Genomic DNA, 12,235 nt, shown 5'->3' on the forward strand with positions numbered 1-12,235 from the left:
CCCTAATTTAAGCAATTCTCTTGCCTCAGCCTTCCAAGTAGCGGGGACTACAAGCACATGCCACCACGCCCAGGGGACATCATAGGGAGACAGTCTCACTCTGTCCCCAGGCTAGAGTGCAGGGGCCCTATCTAGGCTCACTGCAACCTCCGCCTCCCTGGCTCAAGCAATTCTTGTGCCTCAGCCTCCTGAATAGCTGAGATTACAGACACATGCCACCACACCCAGCTAATTTTTGTATTTTCAGTAGAGACAGGGTTTCACCATGTTGGCCAGCCTGGTCTTGAGCTCCTGACCTCAGGTGATCCACCTGCCTCAGCCTCCCAGAGCGCTGAGATTATAGGTGTGAGCCACCGCACCTGGCCTAGAGTCTTTTAGAGAAGTGTGGAAAGGGTCTCCTGCAGTTGCCATTTGAAATCAAGGTCTTAGATTTCTTTTTTTGTGCATACAGGTGGCAGTTTCAACACAAACCAGTTCCTGTCATGTCTGAAGGGGAGGAAAACAACCCACAATTCAGATCATTTTTGATTTTTTGTTTTTTTGAGGCAGAGTCTCTCTGTCACCAGGCTGGAATGCAGTGTCGCAATTTTGGCTCACTGCAACCTCCGCCTCCCAGGTTCAAGCGATTCTCCTGCCTCAGCCTCCCAAGTAGCTGGAACTACAGGCGTGTGCCACCATGCCCAGCTAATCAAATCCCATTTGTTTTAAAGAGTGAAAGAGATGAATTAGAGATAGAATTCAGGGTAGATTGAAAAGGAACTGAATCAAGCTAGAAAAAATACATATAGGGAAAGGCTAAGGACTAAATTGGAGGCAAGAGGAATTCATGGGCAAAAGAGGCCTATGCTATTGCATTTTGTAAATGACTGTCACAAAGTATTTTCTTTCCTTGATCTCATTTAAAGGTGGTACTTTGGAAAACTTGGCCGAAAAGATGCTGAGCGACAGCTATTGTCCTTTGGAAACCCAAGAGGTACCTTTCTTATCCGTGAGAGTGAAACCACCAAAGGTAAGATAACGAGTAGAAGAAGTTGGCTTGTCATTCAAATCTGTGGATTAGTCAGAGGGGATGAAAGGCTTATCTCTAATGTACAAGGATTTTTAAATGGCACATGTGCTCCCTGCCTTGTGAGTAGAGTCCTGTTTGCAGTTTTCCCTCCAGGCTCTAGAACTGCAGACAGCACCAAAAGCACTACAGAGGCTCCAAATCAAGACCTTCCCCCTGAAACGGACTGGGGCAGCTTCAATGCTCTGGGCACACGAGATCATAGAATTTTCAGAAGTCCTTTAGAATTTTGATTTTCTGAAACTCTTAGTTCCTCGGGTGCCAGTCATATGGGTTGTTTTGCTTTCCTTTTGTTTTTTAAATAACTGAGGACTTCACTTTTCTTCCTTCAACTGTTGTACGTTTTATTATTTAACAACTCATTACAGCCCACAAGAGGAGATAGGTCAAGGAAGAAAAGATTAGTGCCCTCTGGCTTAATCGGCCAGATTATCTGTTCCTGTAAAAAGTGTTGTAAAGCAGAAGCTTGAAGCTCACTTCTAGAGAAAAAAGCCTTAGATTTATTTTGCACATGCTGTCCCCACCTCCCAGTATGCCCCTGAGTAGAGAAGACAAGGAAAGCAAGCTCAGCGGTCCTTCTCTCTATCCTGGGGGGAAGGAGTGTCAGAATTGAATCTACCCGGTATCAGGGAACAAGGGGTACTGAATCGTGTGTTTAAGAAAAATATCCAGGAAGCTTTCAGTCTCCAGGGCAGAATCAGTTTACTGCTAATATCTTCGGACCTTTGCAGGACATCAAGAAGCATCCTCTTTTTGTTACTGAGTGGAGATGCTGTATGTATGTTTGTGTGCCCTTGATAATTATTAGTCAGTCGAGAAAATGAAGCCTAAAAAACTAGCCAGTACCCCAGATGACTGGAGCTGCTAATGCTTTGCATGTTTACCAGGTGCCTATTCACTTTCCATCCGTGATTGGGATGATATGAAAGGAGACCACGTCAAACATTATAAAATTCGCAAACTTGACAATGGTGGATACTACATTACCACCCGGGCCCAGTTTGAAACACTTCAGCAGCTTGTGCAACATTACTCAGGTAACCTTAATTCTAACTACCTGCTAACCATTTGGATGCTGGTGGGAGTAGATAGGCCCAGAGCAGGAAAGTGGAAAGTGGTAAAACTAATATATACAAAATCACGCATAGAATATGTTTTCTTTGCCAGCCCCTCCGGCGGGGGGTGGGGCTTGGCTGAATAGGTTCTGTTGATGTTGTTCTGTAGTTATTATTAGTTCCACATGTTTGTCCAAAGAGTCTATAAAATTTTTGTTTCCCAAGTAGAAAGAAATAGGTTACATTTTAAAAGTTGTTTGTTTTTTCACCTTCATCCTAAAATACTTGCAAGTTGTCTTTTCCCATTCCCCCACATTGCATAAGAGGAAGCAGTCTCTGGGAGGCACTTACACGGGGACTCTGCAAGGGGTCTTGTGTTTCCACCATCACTTTACACTCAGCACTGTTACAGGAATGGCTGCACATACATTTCATTCTCATGCGATCCATTTATCATGTTTCCTAACTAGACTTAGGCTTACGTGACCCACAGCTCTTAGATCTATTACATCTATTGTGTTAAACTTTTAAAACGTACATCAGTCTCTGTCCTAACACCCAGATATCACCATTATTTTGTTGTTCCTGAAAACATATAATTATTAGGTGTGCAGGTTACACATTTTATCAAAGAATGCGGTTTCATGCGCAATTGTTAAAATGATTTCCTAGATTAGCAAGTATTATATCCCACTATATCTTACATGTTCACGTGTCTATAAATATAGGTGCATGTGAATATGTAAGATATAGTGGGATATAATATATAGACATGCACAGATACATGTCTATATCCTATTAAGCCTAGAAGTTCTTTGTGTGACCCATTTCTCCATTTTCTATTGTTCTCCAGTACAATAGCAAGGCTCAAAAATAGTGTATGATTTACCTCTAGTATTGCTCTATGCACAATCATTGAAATATGTATGTATAATTTTTAGCATGAAAAAGCAATCTTTTGAAAATGACATTGAAATATGTATGTATAATTTCTAGCAAGAAAAAGCAATCTTTTGAAAATGACTATTGATCCCTGGCACTAATGAACAATAGAAAATATTAACAGCACTTGCAGTGCTAGTGCATTGTGGCATTGGTTCACTTGGTTTATGTGGAATCTAATGAAACATTTGGGAGAAATGGAACAAAATATCTCCCTGAGCTTAAGTAATATACTCAAAATGCCTGCATGTTGTAAGGATTTTTCAAATGCTGAAATATATTTCATTACAGCCAAGCATCAGCAGGATCCCCAGGGTTTGGATCATTTGAAAATATTGTGTTGGAAAGGGCACTTTAATAACATCGTAAAGCTGGAAGGAAAGAGGGGATATGAACAATAGACACTTTTTTTAATCTCGGGGAAAAAAAATCCATCTCACATTAGACTTGTTTTTATATTGGCCTTCCCTCTTCCCTCTTTCTCTCTCACACAATAAAAGGCCTTTGAAATATTGACACATAAATAATTTCCCACCTAAACATCCCAGAGCCTGATTCCATCAAAAAGAAAGGAGTAAAAAGCAAGTTACAGCACAGCAGCACACCTGCTTTCCCTGGGTCTGGGGGCTTCCCGGAGGGGTGGGGGTGGGGGCGCCTGTCCACCTCACAAGGCAGGCTCTGTCGGCTTTTGTCACTCCCTGATTTCTTATTCTTTGTTACCTTTTTTTGCCTGACTGATTATTACTTGGCATTTAAGTTCCCCTTAGCCCTGCCAGATTCTAAAAGATTATATTCTTTTTAAAAAAAGAAGAGAAAGAAGGAAAGAAGACAAAGAGAAAAAAAAAACCTCCGAGTGATAACTACATTTTCCCTTCTTCTTTTTTTATAAAGAACATGTTCTTTCGCATCCTTGAATTTCTGTGAATTTTGGTTTCCATTCTTTCTCCTTTCAAACCAGACACCTAAATTATACATTGAAGACTGTTAAAAGGATTTTTTTTTTCCCATAGAAAATATCAAAGAAGCAGCCCAGGAGTATCTGACTTGGTGGAATGAAATCAGTTAGAAAGCCAAAGAAATCACTAAAAAAGTGACTTCTTTTTTTTCCCCACCAGTTATAATCTTCAGCCTTACTAGTTTATAACAGTTTAATGTTCTATAGAAGAATCCTCTACTAAAGTTTGAATTTTAAATATAGTCATACAGAGAGATCCCCAATCCCCTGGGTAGTCTAGATATTAAAGGTGGGGAAGAACAGCCATGTTGACATTCTTTAATCCAAATGCAGTTTTTGAAATTAGTAAGGATATTTTCAGCATTCCCAAAAACATGTTATTAGCACATTGAGCTGAGAACGTTTTTCTTACTCAATGAGTACAGAAACCAAAGCAGTCTGTGTGTATATCTAAGTATAGACTATAGTACCTGGGCTTATGGAGGAATCTAAATTTAAAACGTCCTCTATTCTACCTCCAGTGAACATGTTTCCATGTGTGGCGTCTGATCTTCCACGATGTGTGTGGTCGTCTTCTGGTGTAGCACTGTTTGAGGAGCGCTGTGCGCTGCTAGTGTGGGTTTGCACTTATGAGTGTTGTCGTTACATGTGTTCTGCTCTTCTCTCCCTCTCCTGCCCCTGCCCTGCTCCATCAGAGAGAGCTGCAGGTCTCTGCTGCCGCCTAGTAGTTCCCTGTCACAAAGGGATGCCAAGGCTTACCGATCTGTCTGTCAAAACCAAAGATGTCTGGGAAATCCCTCGAGAATCCCTGCAGTTGATCAAGAGACTGGGAAATGGGCAGTTTGGGGAAGTATGGATGGGTATGCTGAGACTCAATTACTCTATTATTGACTTTCTCGTTTGGGAAACCCCAAACACCAAAGATGGAAGGTGAAAATAAAGACTGCATGACCGAGAAGAAAGATGGAATTCGTAATAGTGGGGAAGAATGATTTCAATTTTGGTTTTAATATTCTGGAATTTCTGGAAAAAAAGATAGTAAATGGGCAAAATTGGCAAATGGCTCAAGTTGTACTGTTACATGAGCCTCAATTCATAAACCAGCAAATGGTACAAGGAATGTTCCAGCTCCCATAGAAGATCTTACCCTTCATTTCCAAAAGCAAATGTTTGTTGAGTGTCGCCCTAACGGGCAAGTCACCTTCCATCTTTCCTAGTGCATGCATAATTATGGATTATAAGGACAGTGTTTTCTTTATTAATTCCCTTTCCTGTAGAGAAAGCTGATGGTTTGTGTTTTAACTTAACTGTGATTGCATCGAGTTGTACCCCACAAACTTCTGGATTGGCTAAAGATGCTTGGGAAGTTGCACGTCGTTCGTTGTTTCTGGAGAAGAAGCTGGGTCAGGGGTGTTTCGCTGAAGTGTGGCTTGGTAAGGCAGAGGGCACATTTTGTTTTGGCTGCATCTCAAAGCCGATTAAAAGGATGGTTTTGAACAAAAATGCACACACAGCCGTTGGGACAAAGACACTTAACCTGGATAACTAGACAGGCACAGGCCATCCAGATTTTCAGAATATGCTACCTTGCTGTGCTCATCTGTCCTACTTCATGTGGTTAATTAAGGCACCCGCAGAACAGGAAACCAGAACACTGTGAATCTGGTGTTTCCTCTTCCTAAGAAACAGTAAGGTAAGATACTGTATATGGGCAGCCATAAGAAAGTGGGCATTTTGCTCGATGGGCTTGGGTTTGAATCCTTACTAGCTAAGCAACCATGAACAATGGGCATATTTTACTCCGTTAAGCCTCAGTTTTTTCATCTGTAAAACTGGAATGATACTTTTTGTTTTTTTGAGATGGACCCTCGCTCTGTTGCCAGGCTGGAGTGCAGTGGTGCGATCTTGGCTCACTGCAACTTCCGCCTCCCGGGTTCAAGCAATTCTCTTGCCTCAGCCTCCCAAGTAACTGGGACTACAGGCATGCGCCACCACACCCAGCTAATTTTTGTATTTTTAGTAGAGACACGGTTTCATCATGTTGGCCAGGATGATCTCTATCTCCTGACCTCGTGATCCGCTCACCTCGGCCTCCCAAAGTGCTGAGATTACAGGCGTGAGCCACCACACCCAGCCAGAATGATACTTATTTTATAGGATTATTTTTAGGATTACATGGGTTAACATGTTTAAAGTCCCTTGCAGATAGTAGATATTCAGTAGACACACATACTTCCCTTTATTTGATTGGCATTGATAAGGCTGGCTGCACTAGGCCTTTGTAATTTCTTTTATAGCCCTTTTGGGTCAGTTTTAGCTTTGCCACTTGAGACAATTCATGGACTTAGGCCCCACTCAAAAACATGTTTCAGCAAAACAATATTAATACTTACGGAATCCTACATCTTCCTTCCTCAGAGCTGATTAAAAACAATATAGATCAGTGTCCTTTGCTTTGTGTGGGTATAGATCTTTAGGTGAAGTCTGCATTAAAAGAGTTCAAAGTGATAAGTACTACAAAGATATATGTAGGTAGGTAGATGGATAAATAGGTAATAGGCAGACACATATGTATGAGTTAGCTAGTTTAATAAGAAATCCACATTGTTGTGTCCATCTCTCTTCTGGTCTTTACCTCAAGTATTATAAAATATATGACCTCCTCCTTCCTCATTCACCCTCTAATAATAGAGGATTTTAGTCAAATTACTCACACAATCACAGAGGATTTGACCCTATAAGAAAATTTATTTTCAAATTTTACAAATAATCCACTTTAAATCATTACATACACTGTTCACATTTTGTTTCCCAATAAACACAAGACAACATGCCTGTCAGAATTGAGCTGGATATCTGTATAATTTACCAGGTCTGTATTACAGAGGAAGATCTTACTGTATTTGAAATTTTAGGTGCTCTTTCTTTTTTCTTTTTTTCTTTTTCTTATCTTTTGAGACAGAGTCTCACTCTCGCCTAGGCTGGAGTGCAGTGGTGCAATCTTGGCTCACTGCAACCTCCGCCTCCTGGGTTCTAGCAGTTTTCTACCTCAGCCTCCTGAGTAGCTGGGATTACAGGCACTCGCCACCACACCCAGCTAATTTTTGTATTTTTAGTAGACACAGGGTTTCACCATCTTGGCCAGGCTGGTCTTGAACTCCTGACCTCGTGATCCACTCACCTCAGCCTCCCAGGTGCTGACTCTTAAATAGCAAAGATCACTTATAAATTGCAAAATTTCCCATGTATGCTTAGTGGGCAGATGTTTTATGAAGTTTCAATGAACTTTAAGCCACTTTGTTTTCCATAATTTATATTTTTGTAGGTTACATGTTGTAATTATATGAACCATGTCTTTAACAGGATAATAAGAACTGCTCCAATTTACAGAATTCTTAAATTTCAAAGTCAGTTACATTAAGTATAAAAATCTTAATTTAAACCAGTCTTCTTTTTCAAATAGAAAATAATCTAAATGAGCAGATTTTTCCGCTTTATAAAGTTATTCTTCAGGATCATAGGTCTAATAATGGGATACACATAGAACCAAGGTTTGGTTTTTGGGTTTTTTTTGTTTTTTTTTTTTTTTTTTAATGCTGGGACTGAAAGAGACCCTGAAAAGATAATCCAATTCCATTCCTATATTTTACAGATGAGGTAACTGATGACAATCATAAACCAGGCCTTGGCTTCAGATTTGCTAGATTTTTTTTTAACATGCAAAGTATAAATATTTCTATTCTCTCTTAGCTGCTGTTTAATTTCCCCTGTCTACCTACCTGACAGAAACCATTGTTCTTGTGGCTGGCCATAGTAAAGCTGAGGAATTTGCCTTACCTGGTTGAAGTATTGGCAAGCAGACTGTGAGCTCCTTGCCAGTGCTTGTCAGCATGCTTGGCGCACCTGTGCAAGGACTCAGTCAAGTAACTTGTCCATTGTAAAAGTTTAAAGTCTAGAGGTGATTTCCAGACATCCTCATGTTGCCCTATTTTTAAATGGCACACCCCATAAACTTAAATAATCTAATTTCTTCCTTGCTCATTATACTCCCTAAGGGAGTATCCTGAAGCTATTAGATAGCCAGGCCTGTTCCAAACCCTGGACTTTCATCACTGTGAACACCGGTCCAGAGCTTTTGGTATAAATATGTAATCATATGACTGGGACAAAAAAGAGAAACTGGTATATATCAAAATTTTTAAAAAATTAATGAATTATACATCTTAATATAGCCATCTTAGCCATAGCCACAAATAAACACATTTTTTTCTGTTAAAGTACTTGACAGAGTCCTTGCAATTGAATGTCTTTGTTCAACAAAAACTATAGTAAGTGTTTTAAACTTAAAATCTAACTTTATGCAAATAGCTGTTGTCAAAAACTTTTCTTTCCATCAGAAGAGGATCTTTGGTTTGACTTCATATTATGTGATGTTTGTAGGTACCTGGAATGGAAACACAAAAGTAGCCATAAAGACTCTTAAACCAGGCACAATGTCCCCCGAATCATTCCTCGAGGAAGCGCAGATCATGAAGAAGCTGAAGCACGACAAGCTGGTCCAGCTCTATGCAGTGGTGTCTGAGGAACCAATCTATATCGTCACCGAGTATATGAATAAAGGTTGGGCAGCACCTCTCCCGTCTCCAGCTTACAGTGCCTGAAGGGGTTGTTTGGGGGAGAGAAATAGAGGCTTCCTGCTTGCTTTTTTTCCAGTTTCTGCCTGGGTCAAGTATTCCCATCAGGAAGCACCAGTTATATGTTCATGAATGAAAACATTTTTAAAACAGACTAACCTTGAGTTTGCCTCACCCCAAATCCTTGAAAAATGCTGAGTACCTTTTGCATGTTATGTGTATCAGAAATTCAAACTCCTCTCCCTAATTAAAACATTCATTTTTAATATTGGGGTGGTACAGAGGGTTATAATAGTTTGCTGTTATTTTGAACACAGTAGCTTTTGCTACATTTCCTTTTTGCAGGACTAAACAATTAATATCAGACACTGGTCTCTAAGCTAAATTTAGTCTCCATCGTTTCAACATCTTATTTTTTTCTAACACTCTCCTTAAACATCAGATGATGAAATTACACGCTTTCAGAGACACATTTATTCTCACATTCTCTCCCCCACAACCCCTCTTTCTAATCAAACCAGCATTGTTGGGGATAAGGCCAAAGATCATTTTGTTTTGGAAAAATAGATGAAACAAATAAGAAACAGCCTTAAAAGGCAATATATTGTACATCAGAGGATACCAGTGTAATTTTTCTTTTCCATGTACTTTCTTTTAAAATATAATTGGAATTTTTTTTTTGGCAAACTATTTGTCCTTTGTATCCAGGGTTATTTTGTAAATAACTTTGTGATTAAAGCATAAAGTATCACTGATGACCATCATAAGCCTCCAGCTTCTGCAAATGATTATCCCTGCCTTGGTGTTAGTTCTCAGCCTCCTTGGGCTGTACAGTAGTGGCTCTGAAGCTTCCAATGTTTTCTTTCAGATGTCTGATTTAAGGCTTGGCTGGCTATGATCTAATTAAGGGGAACTTTCTGCCCCACCCATATTCTTCAGATTGTCTCTTCTTGATTCAAAATCTGTAAATAAGCTAAGCCAGTGAGTCTCAAACTTTACCTTGTATTATTAGAATCATCTGTAGGGCTTCTTAAAACACAAGTTTCTGGACCCAACCTTCATAGTTTCAGATTTACTCAATCTGGAATAGGACCTGAGAATCTGCATGTCTTACAAGTTCCCTGGTGACGTTCGTTACAGCTGCTTGCCCCAAGACCTCAATTTTGGACCACTCAACTGGCCTATATTTTCCCCACATCAATTCTCTGTGCAGGGGTGGTTGGGGAATGGAATTGAAGAGGTGCAGTTCTTCATAGGTTCCTCTTTATGACCTAAAGTGATATTGATTCCCATTTCTTCTAGTTTTATCAAATATATGTTGTTATCCCTAGAAATGGAATGAATGCTGTTTGTTTTTAAAAGGTAGAACTGTGGCTTCTCCATGCATGTACTTTTTTCTACTCTGCTTTTTTGTATAAACCTTATTTTTCCATGGATGGCATTATTCCATTTGATGACCTTATTACTTTTAATTAAGAAAACCAAATACAGCCCTCCATTGAGAATTATCTTTCAAAGTAAATTGAAATGATTTTATGTTTTGTTCATAGGAAGTCTACTCGATTTCTTAAAAGATGGAGAAGGAAGAGCTCTGAAATTACCAAATCTTGTGGACATGGCAGCACAGGTAGGCCCTGCGGGGTACCTTGATGTGCCGTAGATTTAATGGCATGTAAACACATTGGGTCACGGTGTAACATGTCCTGTTCCCTGGGTTTCCACAGGTGGCTGCAGGAATGGCTTACATCGAGCGCATGAATTATATCCATAGAGATCTGCGATCAGCAAACATTCTGGTGGGGAATGGACTAATATGCAAGATTGCTGACTTCGGATTGGCCCGATTGATCGAAGACAATGAGTACACAGCAAGACAAGGTGGGCACTTGAATGACAATGGCTCGTAATCACAGCCTTGAGAACAGCCTCTTACTGCACCGCCCCTCCTTTCTCCTTACCTTCCCTTCCTTCAGAAAATATTTGAAATGTCATTCTTCAGCCGGGTTTGACCTTGATCTGGCAGGAATTTGACAGCTCTGCAGGTGGGAGACTGTTGTGGGCCCAGTGGAGGGATGAGATGTTGCTTTTTGGTGGGTGCATGAGTGAGTGGGCATTTGCTGCTCCGGTCCTCATGGCTCATGCTGGTCTCCTCACAGCATCCAGGCCTAGGATACTCTGCTTTTGGAGAAAGAAGGCTGGGGAAAGCCAGGGAATCCAGCAAGTTTTAGTTTGTCACTCAGTCTATGGCCCAGCAGAAAGCAGAAGGCACGTTCAATTTAGAGAAATTAATAGATGAGTTGTTTACAAAGGTACAGGCAGGGTTTTAGGAAGCCAACAGGGCATGGTGCAATATCTCGGAGCTTGTAACAGCAACAGAACCAAGACCTCAAAGGCAAAAGGACAGGGGAGTGGGCACAAGAAGTCAGAATAGGCCACTGTGCAGAGAGGGCCTCCTCAGTAGAAAGAGATGGTGAGGATGGATCTGAGGATTCACACCCAACCCCACTCTTTTGCCCACTTCCAGGTCTTCTGCCAGACCCAACCAGAAGTAGAGGTCCCAGGAACTCAGCGATGAGTCCTTATGGGTCCAGAGCAGGGAGAGAGAAAATGGAGAGAGGACTTAGAGAGACTATAGATGGTAACAGCATAGTTACTTGAAAATCTCCTCCACCTTTCATCCTCTCCCCCCATCCCACCCTCTGCAAAATATTTGTAGAAATTAGTCTTTAAGTAAAATATATCCCAACTCAGCCGCCATCCCAGTGGGGCAGCTTTGCAGGTGCTATTAGAGCACCAGATACTACAAAGGAGTTTCTAGGAATATTTTCTTTCTTCCCAGATATTTACAAAGTGGTCACCAAGTAAAAGTGTGGGATTAAGTATGCAGTTTGCAATTGAATAGAGGCTCCTCTGTGAAATATAATGTTTCTAACTGGGGCAAGGGGGAAGTTTCATTGTTGGTATTTTTAACCAAAGCCTAGTCATCCCAAGCAAAGCACAGCAGTGCCTGGAATGTACTACAGGGCGGTGCCTTTTACTGCATTTCATAATGGCCAGCTTTGGAGTTCGTTTCTTTCTCTTTCTCCTTCTCCTTCGCTTGCCCCTGTACCTCCTCCTCTTGATTCTTTCATTTCATGCCAGTTATCCTTTCCCTTCATTTGACTCCAAGAATGGAAGCATTCTTAGCAGTCTCAAGTGATGAGGGAAAATGTTAAACTAAGACCCTGGCTGCTACCGATACTGTCCAAATGCTGAATTACATGTCGGTCAGACAGCTTAGCTATTTGAATTTCCTCAACACGTGGCAGTTTTGTCCTGGAGCCAGATGCCCACACAGCAAGCAGGCCTGTGCGTTACACACACACACACACACACACACACGCACGCACGCACGCACTGTGCTGGGCCAGATGGCGTGCTGTATCTCTAATCAAAGGCACACTGCAGCTTTGATTGGCACTGGCCATCCAGAGAGGAATGTGCATGTGATTTTGAGGCAAGGTGAGCTGAGAGGACCTGAGTGCCAGTGGATCTGAGACTTGCCCTGAATGAGGGAGTTTATCCTGAGGCAAGTCTGTCAGAT

At 41.1% G+C, this 12,235-nt stretch overlaps 1 protein-coding gene across 9 annotated transcripts in view; it reads left to right on the forward strand.

Moving 5' to 3' along the window:
- FYN (FYN proto-oncogene, Src family tyrosine kinase) overlaps window positions 1–12,235 on the forward strand; it is a 218,201-nt gene that overhangs the window by 172,485 nt on the left and 33,481 nt on the right. For 8 of the 9 annotated variants that reach the window (XM_032274998.1, XM_032275001.1, XM_032274999.1 and 5 more), the window contains 6 exons: window positions 906–1,009; window positions 1,954–2,103; window positions 4,714–4,878; window positions 8,459–8,638; window positions 10,203–10,279; window positions 10,377–10,530. In XM_032274998.1, the coding sequence (XP_032130889.1) occupies window positions 906–1,009; window positions 1,954–2,103; window positions 4,714–4,878; window positions 8,459–8,638; window positions 10,203–10,279; window positions 10,377–10,530 (830 nt within the window). Of the gene's footprint in view, window positions 1–905; window positions 1,010–1,953; window positions 2,104–4,713; window positions 4,879–5,295; window positions 5,452–8,458; window positions 8,639–10,202; window positions 10,280–10,376; window positions 10,531–12,235 lie in introns of all 9 variants that reach the window. The other variant, XM_032275006.1, reaches the window with a different exon arrangement.

The sequence above is a fragment of the Sapajus apella genome, unplaced genomic scaffold, assembly GCF_009761245.1.
Source record: "Sapajus apella isolate SASKATOON/1434 unplaced genomic scaffold, GSC_monkey_1.0 scaffold6, whole genome shotgun sequence".
Classification (NCBI taxonomy): Eukaryota; Metazoa; Chordata; class Mammalia; order Primates; family Cebidae; genus Sapajus; species Sapajus apella.